The following is an 18,948-nucleotide window of genomic DNA, read 5'->3' on the forward strand; positions in this document are numbered from 1 at the left end:
CATCCCCTCCCTCCAGCCCCCACCCTGCGCTCGCGCTCGGGCTCCCGCTCCCGCCCCACTTCCAGCCCTCTCCACTCCCACCGCTCCTCCCTCCTCTTCCTCCCTCTTCTTCCTCCTCACACCTCCTCCCGCTGCGCCCGTCCGCGTACCTGTCGCCTCTCTAGGTCCTGGGGGAGTCTAAGTCTCTAACCGCGGCTTCGCTGCGCCTCTCGCCGCGCCTCTCTCTATCTCGCTGCTTCTCTCCGCTTCTTTCCCCCTCAGTCTCTGCCTTTCTCAGGCTCGGTTCTGTCTCCGTCGGTCCCTCGCCCGGCAGTCTGGTGGCCCGAGGTGGCAGCGGGCCCGGCGCGGGGCGCGATGAGCGGTGCCTGCACGAGCTACGTGAGCGCCGAGCAGGAGGTGGTGCGTGGCTTCAGCTGCCCGCGGCCGGGGGGCGAGGCGGCCGCCGTCTTCTGCTGCGGCTTCCGCGACCACAAGTACTGCTGCGACGACCCGCACAGCTTCTTTCCCTACGAGCACAGCTACATGTGGTGGCTCAGGTACCGACCGTGGCCCTTACCCCCGCTAGAGCCCCACTCCAGTCCTAGCCCCTTCGCGCACCCTCGGCCCAGCGCGGGCTAAACCCCCAGTCCTCACCCAGGTGCCGGCCCCAACATCAGCATGGACCATACCCGCCATTTAGTCCCTCAGGCCCAACCCTGACCTTTGCCCTCATCCTGTCACCAACTCAACTCCCTCGGTAACCTCTTTCCCCATTCAGATCTAAGCTTGAACCTCACCCCAACTCCATCCCTACTTCCAACGTCATCAACTCCATCCCAACATCATACTCTACTGCCCTCAAACCAGCCCCAGATTATATACATCTCCCTGACACCATACTTCTTCTCCTGCATTCACAGGAAACCCAAACTCCGCCCCCCCATCCAAATGCAAACCAGGGTCCCCATCTTAACATCAGCCAACATCATCCCTGACTTTACCCACTCTGCAGTACTGATCACCAACCCTAACCTCCCCCACCCAATCCTCCAGGCAACCCACCTCAGCTCTTCTCCCCAACCCTGACTCCAAACATAGTCTGCCCTACACCCAGATATCAGCCCCAAGTCCTACTCCTCACCTAATGCCATACCCTGAGTCAATCCCAGCTTAGCCCAGGCTCAACTCTTTCTCCCCCCTCATATTTAGTCATTCTTTCAGCTACCCCTTACTGAGCACTTAGCTGTGCCAAGCTCTGGGGTGGGTACTGGGGATGTACTCCACTCCCGAGCTAAGGCAGGAGACCAAGGGATTAGAGCTGCCTCCAAGTTCATCAACAGCACAATGCTACAGCAGAAGCCAGCTAACGCTATATTAACAGAAGTGTAATTTGGGTGGATCCCCACTCATAGGACCTTAGTTTCTCTACCTGTTTAGGGATGGGGGTGCATAGGGCAGCCTCTGACATTCCTGGAACCGAAATGTGGTGCTAAGAGGACAATGGGCCCCAGTCTGTCTCTGTCTCTAAAGGCCTCATCCAGAAAATAGTACATGATCCTGAGCCTGCTCTGGAAAACAAGCATCAACAAAAATGGAGGAGGCCATCTCAGTAGACAGTGACTTTTCTGTTCCTGGAGGTATGTGACCGGAGGCTGCATACCCTTGATGTGGGAAAGGACAGTCTGCTGCAGAAGCCACTCTGAGCCTCTGTCTTTGCATCTATCAAATGAAGAGCATAATAAATGATTGCCCCAATTTCTGACTAGGACCAAATGAGATAAAGAGGTGAAATCACCTTGGCATATGCCACTGACAATTACAGATACCACTCTTTCTAGACTGCTCAATCTATAATTCTGAAATCATTTTCAGATGGCCAGGTTTTCTGATCCTGCACATTTGGCTGCTATCTGTAACCTGAGGAATTATATTAATTTATTCTCTATTCCCCCATATATTCATTCATTCATTCATTCATTCATTCATTATAGCCTTTGCTTTGTGCCAGGTGCAATGCTAGGCAATAGGGACACAGAAATCAATTATTCCCTGCCCCCAAGGAGCTCATAGTCCATTCAGAGATACAAGACATGCACCTAGAGTGTAACAATGGAGGGTTTGCTGAAGACTCGCTGTGTACTTAGCACTAAGCTGGGTGCTGAAATATGGCAGTGCTGACCTCCCTTCGAGGTACAGAGACAGTGTAGAACTTTGGGGGTGGTTAGAACTCCGTCCAAACCTTGGCTCAGTCACGTAGTAGCTATGTGAATTAGGGCAATTTATCTCTGAGTGATTCTTTTTAAAGTTTATTTATTTATTTTTTTAGTAATCTCTACATCCAACATGGGGCTTAAACTAATGGCCCCAAGTCACATACTGCTCTGACTGAACCAGCCAGGCACCCCTCCAAGTCTCTTTTTTCATCTTCAAAATAGCAATAGGAATACATATCTCATGGAATTGTTGTGAGGATTCAGTGAAATAATGCATGTGAAAATGACTAATATATATTGCAGATGCCCAGTAAAAGGAAGTTTCTTTCCCCAGTTCATAGGTAGGGAAAGTGAAGCTTGGAGAATGGAAGTGAATTGTCCAAGATCTTCTAGCAATGTATTGGTAGACTGAGGTCTAAAGAACAGTACCTAAGATCAACTAAGAGTCAGATGAATTCACACATTCACAGCTCTGGCACATCTTCTCTCCATTTTACAGATGAGAAAATTTGCAAGGAGCTAAGTTACTATCCAGGAATGCCCTAGTGAGAACAAGTGGCAGAGCTCAGGCCTGTCTGGCCCCAAGTCCAGGCCTGTGGAACAGCTGTTTAAATCTGGCTTTCTCATAACCCGCTCTACTCAGATCATTTGAAAAGATACTCATTGACCCTCTACTATCTTCTGGGCACTGTGTTAGCTCTTGGAGACACACAGCCCATCAGCACCTAGCCAGACCCCATCCCTCTTCTAATAACTCCTTCCCTGTACACCCCTGTTGTCCTTCCTGTTGCCTTGAATGCTTGTGATATGTGGACTGCTTTAGTGGCTCAGACAATGAGGTAGAGAGTTGGACGGAGTGACCTCTAAGCATGTCAATGTGCTCACATTCTGTGACCTCAAGAGCAGTTGAAAGGTTTAGTGTGCAGGGCTGACTCTTCCTAGGCTTGGACATAATGTGGTTCATAAACATCACAGACAGTTGCAAAGTGGAGGGGAGGAACTGAGGGTCTCCCCAGGACATCCAGGTAGTCAGTGTACTCTAACCCCTGAAACGACCCTCTGGTGTGCTCTTCAGAGTCCCACCATTGCAGAGTGGAGAGCCTTGTTTGGCTCTAGACTCCATTTGGCCTTTTTCATGAAAGTTGGCCCTTAAAAACATAAAAATCTCCAGGTAAACAACTGTTTCCTTGAATAGTGCTCAAGGAGAATTGCTGTCTTTAAAAGTGTGTCTCAGGAAGTGAAGACTCCCTGTGGAGAAGCAGCTGGTGCTATCACATGTCTGGTCCACTTTCCAAACACCCTCTATTAGTAGCTCTGTTTTTTACCAGAATGTGAGCCAAAAGGCAGCAGCCTTGCAGCAGGACAGAATTGGTTGTCAGGCACTGTATATACACCACCTCATTTAATCTTTATGGACACCCGGTGAGAAAGGAAGCTCTGCAAATAAAGAAAATGAAGATCAAGAGATGAAGGGCTTTTCAGTTTATATGTGACAGAACCCAGATGTGAACTTAGAACTGCCTGACTCAAAGGCCCTACCAAATGTTAGACTACCCTTCCCATTCTTTCCTAGAGGTCACAGTGTGATCTCTCAGAGTTATAGATCTGTGAAACCCTACAAGGCTAGCAGCTCTTCAGGGCAGGAAACTCCAACTTCACTGAAAAGTGTACTCATCCAGGTGTTCTTTACAAATCGATGCAATCGTAGAGAACTTCTATCTCTTGAGGCAGTACATTCACCTGGGGACAACGCTAATCATTTAAAGTTCATCTTATACCAAGCACACATTTCCGCCTTAGAGCCTCCCCTGTCATTTCTGGCTCTGTCCTTGGGGCCGGTTCCTCTGTCCCCAGACAGATCATCAGAGACAGTGCCTGCTTCCCGACTGATCGCTAATCTAGGATATATTCCCCCTGCTCTCTCGCCCATTCTTCAAACGATCCTGCTTTTAGAGGTAGCCGCAGATGCCCCAGGTAAAGTGTGGGGTCCCAACTGGAGCACAAGTCTTCCTTATAAACAGTGATGATATTTCAAAAAGGAAATAATGTTTAATTAAAGTACGTATAAGAAATAAAAGGTACTGCATGCTCAATGTGGAAAATGCGGAAGGGACAAGAGAAGCAAAAAAGGAAAGAAATCCTGGGAAATCAGGCGTCTAAGCTCAGATCCCCCGAAAAGACTCAGAAACGAAGATTTGAGGGCAAGTACTTTATATGGAAAGCCATCCTAGAAAACATCGGTAGAGGGTGCGGAGAGAGGCCAGGAAGGGTAGGAGCAAATGATGGTGTGTCACCACGGAGGGTCCCCGGAGCGTAAACCTACTGAACTCTGCCAGCCATTGCAGAAATTATACCTCTGGGGCGCCTGGGTGGCTCAGTCGGTTAAGCGTCCGACTTCGGTTCAGGTCATGATCTCACAGTTCATGGGTTCGAGCCCCGCGTCGGGCTCTGTGCTGACAGCGAGCTCAGAGCCTGTCGCCTGTCTTCAGATTCTGTGTCTCCCTCTCTCTCTGACCCTCCCCTGCTCACGCTGTCTCTCTCTCTCTCTCCTAGAAATAAATAAAACCAGAAAAAATTAAAAAAAAAGAAATTATACCTCAGAGTCATCCCACCTGAGAACCAGGAAACTGGGTATTTATATACGTATTTCTGTCAGTCACTGCTTGTATGCTGATGAGAGAAGGAAGGCATTAAATTTTCCTGCACTTCTGACCTGCTTTGTATACAGACAAAGACTGTTCTGCCCCAAGAAAACTCTCAGGCAAAAGGATGCAGATGCTGGCATTTGAAATTCTGGCCAGAATATTCTACAATTATAAGACCCAATGGGACACAGACAGGACATCCACAGCCTGCACTACTCCCAGAGGGAGCCTGTTAGCAATTTGACATATTTTTATCCAACCTTAAAGAGGTATAATTTTGTATATGTTTATATTTATTTAAGTTGGGATTATGCTATATATTTAGTAGTGTGTCCTACTCTTTTCACTTAACATTTTCCCATCAGAATTTATTCTCAATCTTAAATAATATTTGAAAATCTGTTTTTAATGGCTCTGTACTATTCCACTGCAGGAGTGTTCAATAATTTAGCCAGTGGTGCCTGGGTGGCTCAGTTGGTTAAGTGTCCAACTCTTGGTTTCAGCTCGGGTCATGATCTCATGGTTTGTGGGTTCAAGCCCTGCATCTCAGAGCAGAGCCTGCTTGGGATTCTCGCTCTCTCCCTCTCTCTGCCCCTCCCCCCTACCCAAATAAATAAATAAACTTAAAAGTAATAATACTTTATTTAGCCATGGGAAGATAGATTCCCCAAAGCTCTGAGGTGTTTCTGTTTAGTGGAAGTTAGCCATCAGCTAGGTGGGAAATAAGTCATCAGCTTGCTGGAAGCAAAATCTGGCAGAAGTGGCATGGGTAGGAGTCAGGGGCTGGGGTCAGAGAGAAGGGTGGGCAGAAAAGCTGGAGAATGAATCATAGACAGGAAGGGCACACAAACAAAGCCTGCCCCTACCTATCTATCCCCTACTTCTGGGAGAACATCTCACAGTGACTGACGCACAGTAGATCCTTGGTAATATTTACTAAATTCCTACTATGTGCCAGGGCTTCTACAAGGGGAGGACAACGCTGATTATATATGGTCTGACTCTGCCTTCAAGGAACACATGAGGAATATGTTGAACACCCACTATGTGCCAAGAATATTATATATATTATTCATCCTTACTACCATCTGTGAAGTACTGTGTTTTGATCATTTTCACTTTTCAGACAAAGACGCTGAGGCTCAAAAAGTATAATAATTCATCAAGATCTCAGAGTGAGTTGTTACATACCTGGCTTCTAACCCAAGTAGGTTTGGTTCCAAAGCCCTCTGTGCAGGGCTGCCTGAAGTACTAAAGGCCCTGAGTAAAGTGTTCTGGATGGATTGGCCTGGATGGTTGGGTGGGGGAAAAGATGGCCAAAGAAAGCATTGTTGAGGAGGACACATTTGAGATGGTCTTTCCAGGACAGGTAAAATTCTAATGTGGGGAGATGATGGGGAGGAATCATGTGAAACAGTAAAGAAAGTGGCTCCAAAATGAGCCAGGAGGTAGTTGTCTGGAGACCAGGTAACTAAGGCTTGACTTGGGGCAGAGGTGGTGAGGTTAGAGGGTGAAGGAACAGCAGTGAGGAGGTATTCTAGACATGGAATCCACACTGGTACGATGACCCTACTGGAGGGTGGGTCAGAAATTAGCTTGAGCCTGGAAGGACAGCTGATTTTTAACTAAGGGTTACTATGTGTATTGATTTTTAAGTAACAGTATCATGGGGAGGGCTCTTTAAGACCATCTCCAGCTCCCTGGGGAGAAAGCAGTTGAAGAAAGTAGAGAGAGAAGGAGAAGAGAAGAGAGGGAACATCGGGCGCCTGGGTGGCTCAGTCGGTTAGATGGCCGACTTCGACTCAGGTCATGATCTCATGGTTCTTGAGTTCAGGCCCCATGTCGGGCTCCATGCTGACAGCTTGGAGCCTGGAGCCTGCTTCAGTTTCTGTATGTCTCTCTCTTCTCCTCCTGTGCTCAAGCTCTGTCGCTCTGTCTCTCAAAAATAAATAAACATTAAAATAAAAAAGAAAGGGAAAACATACTGAGTCCCAACTACGTGGGGGCACTGAAGCATGTCGTGTTACATATATGGTGAGTACTTGGCATATAGCTAATGCTCTCTCATGCTTAGGTGCAGAAAGTCTAAGACAAGTAGAGACAGAATAAAGGTTGAAGCTGATTCCTACAATATCTACAACACTTCTCATCTAACAGGCTGCCTCCCAAGTCCCTTCCCAACACTCAGCTCCCTCCTGTGTTCTCTCCCCAGTATCGGAGCTCTGGTGGGCCTGTCCATAGCAGCTGTGGTTCTCCTGGCCTTCATTGTCACTGCCTGTGTGCTCTGTTACCTGTTCATCAGCTCAAAGCCCCACACGAAGTTGGACCCAGGCTTAAGCTTACAGCCTACAGGTAAGAAACAGGCCTCATGATTTCCTTGTATTGAACAGGCAAGCACCTTTACAGAGAGGAGATATTTAGAAATGACATATGAAACATTTGCTTCATGAGTGTTACTAGAATATCCTGAAGCAGCAGCACATTTTTAGGAGGTTCACGGTCTGAACGTTTTCATCCCAAGCTCACATGTGCTCAGTGTTTATCAAAATAATTTGATATAGTCAAGATTCTATTTGTCACACAAAGATTAATCTGTCTTGTGGATTTTCTAAGACAATGTTTTCATCTTAGCCTTAGGGAATGAAAACTGATTTTAATATTATCCCAAACAAAATAGAATTAAGAAGAAAAATTTGCTGCTCCCCAAACTCAGTTTGTTCAGAAATTAAATAGTTATTTTTTGATAATCTGAATTTTTGGACTACCCCTTCCTTCATTAGCACAAGCCATCTAGAGCCTCAAAGGTCCCCCACCCCAAAAAAGTGTTGCTTTTTCATAAGTCTTTATTGCACACATTTTTACCATCTCTACAAGGTATTGTGAAAGATACAAGTCCCTACTGGCAAATGATCTTTCTGTATAGTTTGGCAAAAAACACTCAAAATGAATATTATTATCTCCATTTTACAGATGAGAGAATCAAGGCTAAGGCAGATTAGATGACTTAATTCAAAGTGTCACAAGTAATAAATGGTAAGGCTAAGTANCAGCCACCTTTAAAAAATATATATATATATATGTGTATATATATATGTGTATATGTGTATATATATATGTGTATATATATATGTGTATATATATATATATTTTTTTTAAAGGTATGGCTGAAATTCAGCTCATGTTTTTCTACCTTGAATCATGCTCTTTCTTCTGCCCACCCAAACGGGAGTAGATTTGAATGAGTGCTGAGTTAGCAAAGTTGTTGGTTGGGTAAAAGAAGAAAAGGCATTCTGGGTTAGGGTAAATAATGGGTAAAAGTGTGTGGGCAGTTCTGAGTAAGAGTTATGCAGTGACTGGGTCATTCACCATGGGGCCCCACAGGAAATAAGGCCAGGCAGGACAGGGGAGGAATTTAAGCTAAGCAGAAGAAGCGAGGGCAGCAATTATCAGGGACGTAGAAAGGTGGGTAGTAGCTAACTTTCAGAAAAGACAGAGAGGGCTTTTTCAGTTGTAAAAGATAAGTTTTGCAACTTAACTTATGTAACAAACAACAGCATAAGAACCCTTCTCTGGTCTTGATACAATGAATAATCCTGCTGTTTGCTGAGCAATGAAAAGCAGAAGGGATGAGGGTAGAAGGATTCTTCTGGTTCCTCGTAGTCAGGAACATGGGAGGCAGTGACAAGGGAATAGGAAGAAAGCCCTGAGCATAGACCCAGACAGCCCAGGGAGACCAGAGACATCCCAGGCTTTAAATTTTACAGAGAAAAAGCATAGAAGTTAATGAAAGGCATGAAAGAAACTACCTCATGAGATATGGCATGTATGTGGAAAGGAAGGCTCAATGTCATAGACATATCAGTTCTTCCAAAATTAATCTATAAATAAAAATCTCAACAAAATGTTTTATGGAATTTGCCAAGTTAGTTCTAAAATTAATCTAGAAGAATAAAGGGAGAGACTAAACAAAACAATTTTGGAAAAGAAACAAGAAGGGCACCTAAGTGGTTCAGTCAGTTGAGCAACCAACTCTTGGTTTCGGCTCAGGTCATGATCTCATGGTTCATGAGTTCAAGCTCCACATTAGGCTCTGTGCTGACAGCTTGGAGCCTTGAGCCTGCTTTGGATTCTGTGTCTCCCTCTCTCTCTGCCCTTCTCCCACTCACACGCGTGCGCACGCATGCTCACACGCTCTCTCTCTCTCTTTCTCTCTCTTAAAAATAAACATTAAAAATTTTTTTTAAAAAAAGGAAAAGAAAGAAGAGGAGGGACGTAACCCATCAGATAACAGACATTTTAAGAAGATATCAATTGTCCGCTTGATATTGGCACAGCAACTGACAGAATTAGCAATGCTGTGCTAATTTGCACATTCGTCCCCCAGGGACATTTGGCAATGTCTGGAGACATCTTTGGTTGTTGCAACTGGGGAAGGTATCTCTTGATAGAGGCCAGCGATTCAGGGATGCTATTAAATATCCTACAATACAGAAGACAACACTCCACAATAAAGAATTATGCAACCCCAAATTAAATACTGCCAATGTTGGGGCGCCTGGGTGGCTTAGTCGGTTAAGCGTCCGACTTTCGCTTAGGTCATGATCTTGTGGTTCGTGGGTTTGAGCCCCGCGTCGGGCTCTGTGCTGACTGCCAGCTCAGAGCCTGGAGCCTCTTTCAGTCTGTGACTCCCTCTCTCTCTGACCCTCCCCTGTTCACACTGTCTCTCTCTCTCTCGCCTAGAAATAAATAAAACATTTTTTAAAAATTGCTAAATACTGCCAATGTTAAAAAAAAAAACCTATAATAAAAAGAGAGTCCAGAAACAGATTGATTAAAATGTAGGAATTTGACTAAAACACTTAATTTTTTTAAATAAGAGAATTGGCAAATTTGCCTTCATCAAATCCAAGTAGACATGAAATAAAAGTAAGAGAAAAGTGGAGCACCTGAGTGGCTCAGTCAGTTAAGCGTCCAACTGAGTTTTGGCTCAGGTCATGATCTCACAGTTTTGTGAGTTCGAGCCTCTGCACCGGCAGTGTGGAGCCTGCTTGGGATTCTCTCTCTTTTCCTCTCTCTCTCTGCCCCTCCCCTGTTCATGGTCTCTCTGTCTCTCTCAAAATAAATAAATAAACTTAAAAAAATTGTTTTTAAAAAGACAAAAGATATTATAAATAACATTACAAAACAAATGATGACTGCAAAGTTATTATAAACATAAAGATAAATACACACATATAGATAATCCTACTTGCTAAAATTTATCTGTAACCTCAAAATCAATATTTACAGTGTTTTGGAGGTGATTTGTGGATGCGGACATGTGCAGAGCAGCAAAAAGTTTGAGTTCTCCCATCAGACCCACACCCAGCTGAGGTTAAACAAGGCTATACTCTGTCTTGTTTTCAGCTCTCATACTGTAAACAAGTATATATTTAGTGCCATATGTTTTGCATTTTTGTGATTTTTGTTAATTTCACTGTTTAAAATGGTCCCCAAATATAGTGCTGAAGTATTGTCTACTGTTCCTAAGCATAAGAAGGCTGCTGTGATGTGCCTTATGGAGAAAACACATGTGTTAGATAAACCTTGTTTGGGCAGGAGATATAATACTGTTGGTCATGAGTTCAATGTTAACGAATCAACAATATATATTAAACAATGTGTCTTCAAACAGAAACACACATAAAACAAATTTATGTACTGGTCAGATGACAAAACTGCTGTGACCAGAGGCTCACAAGAACCTAACCTAGCATTCCCCCAGGAGCAATGATTCAGTATTCATTAATTCAGCATTTGTGATGACTTTATAGAATATAACTACTACAGGGTGCCTGGGTGGCTCAGTCAGTTGAGTGTCCAACTCTTGATTTTGGCTCAGGTCATGATCTCGTGGTTGTGGGATCAAGCCCCCATTGGGCTCTGCACTGTCAGTGCTTGGGATTTTCTCTCTCCCTCTCTCTGCCCCTCCTCTGCTCACGCTCTCTGTCTCTCTCAAAATAAATCAATAAACTTAAAAAAAAATGTGAAAAAAAGTTTAACAATTGTGAATTATGAGAATCAACTATATATAAAATAGAGATGAGGTCGATATCCAGAATATATAGGCATATCTTTAAACAAATGAGAACAACATAATCTACAAAAAAAGAAATACAAATGCTCAGTACACATGAAAAGATGCTCAGCCTGACGAATAACCAGAAGAATGCAACTTAAGAATGATGTAACTTTTTAAAACAATTACATTGGCGGGGTGCCTGGCTGTCTCAGTCAGAAGAGCATGTGACTCTTGATCTCGGGGTCGTGAGTTCAAGCCCCACATTGGGGATAGAAATTACTAAAAAAATAAATAAACTTAAAAGATCAATTACACTGGCAAAAGTCCAAAAATGGATCATATTAATAGTGAGAAGTTGGGTATGAGGAATTGATAGTGTCATATGCTACTGGTAAGAGTATAACTTGGGGCACCGGGGTGGCTCAGTCAGTTAAGCGTCTGACTTTGGCTCAGGTCATGATCCCACGGTTTGTGGGTTCGAGCCCCATGTCGGGCTCTGTGCTGACAGCTAGCTCAGAGCCTGGGGCCTGCTTCAGATTCTGTATCTCCCTCTCTCTCTGACCCTCCCCTGCTCACGCTGTCTCTCTCTCTCTCTCTCTCAGAAATAAATTTTTTAAAAAAATTATTTAAAAAAAGAGAATAACTTGGTACAACCACTTTGTGGAGCAATTTGGCAGTATCTATTGAAACTAAAATATGCATATATATACACTATACTCTATAATTCCACTACCTGCCTTAGAGAAATAGTTGCACTAGGAGAGGCTTGTAAAGATAGATCTATGATAGCTTGTTTTATTAGAAACAAACTGTCCATCAGTAGAGGAATAATGAAATATGATATCAATATTAAAAGGAATGAACTAGCTCTAAATACACCATCTCATTGCTCTTCACAATAATGGGGCAGAGCCCAAATCTTATTGCTATCAATTTTACAGATGAAGATTTTACAGACTGAGGCCCTAAGTCACCTAGTGAGTGAGTGACAGAGCCAGCTCAACCTCCACCCTCCTTTCTCTCCTTATCCCTGTGCTGTGAAAGGAAAGTCCTCACCATGTGCCAGACACTGAAACTTTACATGCACTCTCTCATCTAATTTTCCCAACTAGGTTAATTATTGTCACCCCTTTTACAGATGTGAACACCAGGTCTCAGAGAAGTTAGATGACTTACCCAAAGGTTTATAGCTTGTAAACTGTGGAACTGGAATTCAAATACATGTGTCTTTCTACCTCCTAAGTCCTACTCTTTCTGTGTTGCCAGGCCAGGTCTGTGAGGTGTTCCTGCTTGTGAACTACTCCCCTCACCTCTCCCTATTTTATCCCCCTAAACCTTTCTGACTCGAAGGAAATATAGTTCATCCCTTGGCCGTGTGAATGAAAACTACCCTTCTACTTTTCACAGCTCAGCCACCGGGTGGTCTATTCAGTCCCTAGGGTTTGAGACAATTGTGTTCTTGCTTTTTGCTTCTTCTTTTTCTTTTCTTTCTTTTTTTCTTTTTTAAGATTTCATTTTTGAGTTATCTCTACATGGGGCTCAAACTCACAACCCTGAGATCAAGAGTCACATGCTCTAAGAGAGTGAGCCAGACATGCACTCCTTGCTTATTTTTAAGATGGAAATTGCATTTCCTGACCTTTTACTAAGTGATAGCTTTCAGCTCTCTCTGCACTTTTCCCAAACTCAGCTCTTAGTTCCTCCCCTTCATTAAGTGCTATGCTCTCCTTCCTCCCAACATACAGCGTGTATCCAGGAGCTTCTCGTCCCTCCTGCATCTGAGACAGTTAAAAAAAATTTTTTTAGGGGCGCCCGGGTGGCTTAGTCGGTTAAGCGTCTGACTTTCGCTTAGGTCATGATCTCGTGGTTCGTGGGTTCGAGCCCCGCGTCGGGGTCTGTGCTGACTGCCAGCTCAGAGCCTGGAGCCTGTTTCGGTCTGTGACTCCCTCTCTCTCTGACCCTCCCCTGCTCACGGTGTCTCTCTCTCTCTCCTAGAAATAAATAAAAAACATTTAAAAAATTAAAAAAAATTTTTTTTAATGTTTATTTGTTTTTGAGAGAGAGATAGAGTGTGAATGGGGGAAGGGCAGAGAGAGAGGGAGACACAGAATCCAAAGTAGGCTCCAGGCTTCGAGCTGTTAGGACAGAGCCCAATGTAGGGCTTGAACCCATAAAATGTGAGATCATGACCTGAGCCCAAGTCAGATGCTTAACTGACTGAGCCACCCAGGCACCCCATCTGCATCTGAGACAGTTTATAGGCCCACTGTCTTACATTCATCAGAGCTTTACCCTTACAAAGAAAGATTGTTCACTTCTGTCTCCTTCTCTGGTAGGACCTGTGGAGAGATCATTAGCCCCATTTTACAGCAGAAGGAACCAAGGCTTAGTCAAGGGAAGTGAATTAGCCAAGGCCACACAGCTAGTGAGCTTGTGTTCCTGAGGTATTAAGCCCAGTCTCCCAGACTCTAAAGACTATGATCATTGCACTATATTTTGGGGCCATGATACCTGACTGTGGGGACAAGGGCAGCGTAGGGAGTGAGTACCTTAGTAAGAGCAGAGTGGAAATGGACCCGAGCTTCTGAAAATAGGTTCTTTTTGCTGCCCAGGCATTCTATACTATCCTAGCACACCCACCCCAACCCCATCCCCCACATTCAGGATGCAACAAAGACCATAACTTTCTTACTCCGGTACTTTGGGAGGAACTAGCTTGATCAGAAGGGTGACTGAGTTCCTACTGTTGTGCTGGGTGCTATGCTTTAAACACCTTATCCCATTTAACCTGCTCAACTACTCTGTCAAGTGGTTATTATCAAGCCTATTTTGCAGATGAGATGAATGAAGTGAGTTTAGAGGTGATATTCCAACCTAGATACATTTAATAAGATACAAAAACGGGGGAAATGAGAGACAAGAGTTCAATTCTCCCTCTAAAAGGTGTTAGAGGGAGATCATTAATCACTCACTCTCATCATCCATAAACTTGGTGTTTTCATAAAGTTAAACATATGCTTATTGTACGAATTAGTTTCCTACAGCCCCTGTAACAAATGACCACAAACTTCGTGGCTCATCATAACAGAAATATATTAATTATCTCACGTTCCAAATCAGTTTCATTGGGTTGAAATCAAAGGTTCCAGGTGAGAATCTATTCTCTGCCTTGTCCAGTTCCTGGTGACTGCCAGCATTCCTTTTCTATATCACTCCAATCACACACTACATGTATCTTCACATCACTCTGTGTGTGTCCACCTCCCTCTGCCTTTCTCTTATAAAGGCAGTTGTACTGGCATTTAGGACCCACCCGGATAATTCAGGATAATCTCGTCTCAAAATCATTAATTTAATCACACCTGCAAAACTTTACCATATAAGGTAACATTCACAGGTTTCCAGAGATTAGGACCTGATATCCTTGGGGGCCACCGTTCAGCCCACTATACCATACAAGTCAGCAATCACACTCCTAGGTGTTTATCCTAGAGAAATGAAAATGATTGTCTGCACAAAACCTATACACCAATGCTCATAGCAGCTTTATTTGTAATTGATGAAAACTGGAAACAACCCAGTTATCCTTCAATGAGCAGATGGTACAACGATACAGTGGGACACATGCAGCCATAAAAAGGAATGCACTATTGATACATACAACAACTTAAATGGATCTCAAGGGTATTATGTCAAATAAAAAAAGCCAATCTCAAAAGGTGGTATACTATATGTTTCTATTTATATAACACTTCTGGAAGGACAAAATTATAGTAATGGAGAATGGGTTAGTGGTTACCAGGAGTTAGGCTTAGGAGGAAGGTCTGACTATAAAGAGATAGCATGAGGAAGTTTTTCTGTGGTGATGAAACAGTTCTCTATCCTGACTGTGGCAGTGATCTTATTACTATATATGTGATAAACTTTGAAAATACCATATACCAAAAAAAAAAAAAAAAAAGAGGGTATATATAAAAACTGGTAGAGACTGAATAGGATTTGTAGTTTAATTAGTCATATTGTATCAATGTCAGTCTCCTAGTTTTAAAGTTATTCTGTGGTTATTTAAGATGTTACCATTGGGGAAAGCTAGATGAAGGGTAAACTGCAACTCTCTACTATTTTTGTAACTTCATATGAGTCTTAAATTATTTAAAAATAGAAAGTTCAAAAGAAAACAAAGGAAATCTATTAGCTCTGTAGGTGAGAAGTCCAAAAGTCAGGTGGGCTTTATGCATGATTTGAATAGAAGTTCACTATGTTCTTAGGCTTGTGTCTCCATCCCTAAGATTTTCTCAGCTCTACCCTCTATTTTGTGTTGGCTTAATCCTCAGGCTGAGTTTTCTTATGGTAGTAAGTTGGCTACCAGCAGTTCCTGGGACCACTAGCTTTTTGTTTCCTTCTAGCCAGGAAAAGGAGAGAACTATCCCTTCTTTCAAGGGGGAAGGTGTGAGCTCTACTCTTATTGGACCATTCAGGTCACGTGTCCAACCCTAAACCAATGCTATGCATCCATTGCCAATCCATGTGGCAAAGGAATGGGATTACCCGATTGGCTCAGACCAACCAGGCCCCACTCCTGGAGCTGGGATAGGGCCAATACCACCCAAATATAATTGCTATTAACAGGTGGGAAGAGGTGGAATGTATGTTAGGTAGCCAACTCCAATGTCCAATACAATTTCCTTCTTGAAATTCACTCTTCCCTTAGTTTTGAAGGCATCATTCTTCCTGGATACCCCCCACTGATGGGTCTTAAAACATAGGCATTTTCTAGACAGAAGATATGAAATGTCATTCTAAGCAGAAGAAATAGCATAAGCAAAACATCAGAGATGTGAAGGAATGGAACTATTTAGGGAACAATGAAAACCTTGGTGTCCCAAAGGTAGAATTCTTAAGGGAATGGTGAGAGTAATGAAGCTAAAGAGAAGGAATTGGATTAGTACATGAAGAGCCTTGGATGCCACCCCAAGGATGCAGGTAATGGGAAGACATTGAAGGCTTTTGAGAAAAAACAGTACATGCACCCACTTGACTTTAAAAAGTTCTCTCTGGCAACAAACTAGAGGATATACTGGAGGGGGTCTAACTGAAGGCTGTTCCACTGGTCTTGGAGGAAGAAGATGAAAGCCTGACTGAGGTTGGTGGCCTTGAAGATGTAGAGAAATGGGTGAATATGGAAGATGGTGATTGGTGGAATCTGCAGGACTCACATTTCTGGCTTGAACACTTGATACAGTTTTCTTAAAGTTTATTTGTAAGTAATCTCTATACCCAACATGGGGCTCAAACCCACAACCCTGAGATCAAAAGTCACATGCCCTACCAATTGAGCCAGCCAGGTGCCCCTGAACACGTGATGCACTTTTTATTCAAAAAAGCAGGAATGCTCAATTGTGTCAAATGCTCCTGATAAGTCAAGGGAGATAAGGATTGTAAGTGACCTTGAGATTTAGTAACAAAACATTTTGAGGCATGTTGGGGCAGAAACCAAGTAAATTGCAGCAGAATAAGTTATGAATGGGAAACAGGGAATACTAAGGCCAAGCGAGCCTCCTTTCAAGCTCATATACAAGAAGAGGAGAGAATAAAGCAGTAGCTGAAGAGAGTCATGGAATCTGTTCTTAAAGAAGAGAATAATGTATATTTAAAATTTTTCCAGCACTTGTCTGCATTCTAGCTGTGTAGTCAGCCTGTATATTCATCTATAAAATGAGTTTTTAATAGTACCAACCTTATGGGTTTATGGTCAAGTCTTCATTTTTCCTAACAATTGTGTATTGTCTGTCTCTCCCAGTAGACTTTAGGTTCATTAGAAACACTGATAGCTCCTAGTGAATGATGTAGTATGTTGTTAATAAATATTTGTTAAGCGAATGATGAATTCAAAACTATGAGAATAGTCCTCCAAGGTAAGCACTCAGGGAAATTAGCCAGGGTGTATGTGACTGGGGGGAGGAAGGTCTGCACGAGGAAACCCCGTGCCTTCAGCCTGCTGTTTTCCAGACCACAAGGAGGAGGCACCCCCTGACTTCCATGGTGGGAAAACAGGCGGTTTGATGGAAGTGCAAGGAGTGAGCACCCATGGGCAGAATCACCCTTTCCTGAACCCACAGCTGGACTTCAATGAGGAGCAGGCTACGGACCCCAAATGCCTTCTCCAGCACTGCTTCATGGCCACAATGACTGCCAGTGACATTCCAGGCAGCCCTGAGGAGGCCTCTGTCCCAAACCTAGACCCATGTGGACCAGCCCCATAAATATCCAATAAATGTCTCTAAATCTTCCTTTTCTGGAGCCTCTTTTCCATGAAAGGTGGGGGTGGGGGTGATCAAAGGGACCTTGGAGCCTGGGAGGATAATTGAGGGCTTTCCCCAGCAATCCCACCCAGGCCCTGTTTTGCATCCACTTATACTGCTGTGCCTGGCCTACTGTGGGCCTAAGACAATTTAGACATGAGTCCCAGGGAAATGGTCAGTAACAACTCCATGAAATCAGAAGGAAGCCTGGGACCTCTGGAGGCTCAGAGGAACCCCTCACCTAACTTAGGGAGCAAGAGAAGTCTGACTTGGTCTTCCTGTCACAGAGCAGGTGTACCTAGGCTGCCCCGGAAAAAAGGCTGGGACCCAGAGGCAGGTGACTTCTACCTCTCCTGCAGCTCTGCCCCAAGGAACAGAATGAGAGGGAGTATAGAGTACTCCCAGCCCAGCCACATTGATTATCACTTAATTTCTTAGTTGGATGAAAGAGTGAATAAACAAGAGAGGGAAGGTGTGGTTAACAGACTGAATATAGGCTGCACAGTGTGGACACCTGTCCTGTCTGGTCTTGATAAAGTCCCTAACTCTCCCTCAGCCTCAGTTCCCTTGCTGGGTTATGGTGAGTGTTCAATGAGATGATGGTTATGTTCTATCTTCATAAACATGGAAGTGCTACAAAGACTTTTTTAAAACTACAGATAAGTGTTTTTCCATATAATATAATAAGTAAGAGCAGGGACTCTGGAACCAAATGCCTGGTTCAAATCCTGTCCCTGCCCTTACTTGCTAGGTCACATTTGTGCCTCCGTTCTCTTATCTATGCAAGCAGGTATAATAGTAGGACCTGACTTATAGAGTTTGAGGGAGGATCAAATCACTTAGTCCATGCAAAGTACTTAGAACAGTGTTGGCAAATGGAAAGTACTATGTATTAGCTATTGTCATTATATTGTTATTATTATTATTAATTTTATTGTTAAGGGATCTTAGGGCAGATGGCTGACTTCACTCTTCTCCTGGCTGTTCTCTTTATCTTAACTTTGCAAGTGGCTTTATTTTAGGCTTTGCCTTGGGAGTGAAAGGCAAGGATCGAGGAGATCTGGTGGCCACTGAAAGCAACTCTTGACATTTCTGAGAGTGACATGAACTGCTGCTAGATTTGGCAACAGGGAGATGGCCACTCTTAGATATTTGCGCATGGGGCCTGAGCCAGCCAAGGGCACATGGTGGGGTGGCAAGGCAGAGTGAGTCACCTGCAGAAGTGCCCTAGACTGAAAGTCAAAAGACCTTGGTTCTGGTCTTCATTTTTTGTCCTATGTGTGCATGCATGTCTGCTTGTGTATATGTCTATGTGAGTGCACATGTGTGAGTGCATGTGTCTTTTATTTTGTGTGTTTGTGTGTGTGTGTGTGTCTTTTATTTTTAGCACTCTGAACCCAGCACCTTTATCCACTTATTGTATGTACATCCCTCTATTCTGTGCCAAGACCTGTGCAGGTTGCCAGAAACAAAAAGGAATCAGCCACAGCTGCTGACCTCAAGGGGCTCACCTGGAGAGCAAGGAGAGCCAACAAAAGGCAGTGGGCCCAATGGTGGCCCTTAAGCAGTTCAAGTGAGGAATTAGTGATGTCTGAGCCAAATCATCAAAGATGAGTCAAAGTTTCCAGGCGAGACAAGGTCAGAAGACATAATGTTCAGAGTACAACCTGTACCAAAACAGAGAGAGCCTAGTACATCTCAGGAACTTCAAGTCATCTGTTGGAGAGAGAGCTTAGGGTACTTTTTTG

The 18,948-nt window shown here is 43.8% G+C and overlaps 1 protein-coding gene and 1 non-coding gene across 3 annotated transcripts; one reads left to right on the forward strand and one right to left on the reverse strand.

Annotated features, from left to right (window-relative positions):
• Positions 1–118: 118 nt before the first annotated feature.
• On the forward strand, positions 119–17,188 carry SHISAL2A (shisa like 2A). Of its 2 annotated transcripts, none has more exons than XM_077779790.1 (3): positions 119–536; positions 7,050–7,189; positions 16,893–17,188. In XM_077779790.1, the coding sequence occupies exons 1-3, from the start codon at positions 355–357 to the stop codon at positions 17,159–17,161; spliced, it is 591 nt and encodes a 196-aa protein (XP_077635916.1). In that variant the 5' UTR covers positions 119–354; the 3' UTR covers positions 17,162–17,188. The 2 variants fall into 2 exon arrangements, with proteins under 2 accessions (XP_077635916.1, XP_077635917.1); XM_077779791.1 differs by having other exon boundaries at positions 16,908–17,188.
• On the reverse strand, positions 16,173–16,245 carry TRNAK-UUU (transfer RNA lysine (anticodon UUU)). Its single transcript has one exon. It is a non-coding gene; the product is annotated as a tRNA-Lys (tRNA).
• Positions 17,189–18,948: the final 1,760 nt, after the last annotated feature.

The sequence above is a fragment of the Crocuta crocuta genome, unplaced genomic scaffold (genome assembly GCF_008692635.1).
Source record: "Crocuta crocuta isolate KB4526 unplaced genomic scaffold, BGI_CrCroc_1.0 scaffold168, whole genome shotgun sequence".
Taxonomy (NCBI): Eukaryota; Metazoa; Chordata; class Mammalia; order Carnivora; family Hyaenidae; genus Crocuta; species Crocuta crocuta.

What these genes read in the sequence shown, in the direction of transcription:
- SHISAL2A (XM_077779790.1), top strand. Translation starts at nt 355, where the DNA reads ATGAGCGGTGCCTGCACGAGCTACGTGAGCGCCGAGCAGGAGGTGGTG. An exon ending in AGCTACATGTGGTGGCTCAG is followed by an intron (nt 537 to 7,049) that starts GTACCGACCGTG and finishes TTCTCTCCCCAG; the next exon opens with TATCGGAGCTCTGGTGGGCC. An exon ending in CTTAAGCTTACAGCCTACAG is followed by an intron (nt 7,190 to 16,892) that starts GTAAGAAACAGG and finishes CCGTGCCTTCAG; the next exon opens with CCTGCTGTTTTCCAGACCAC.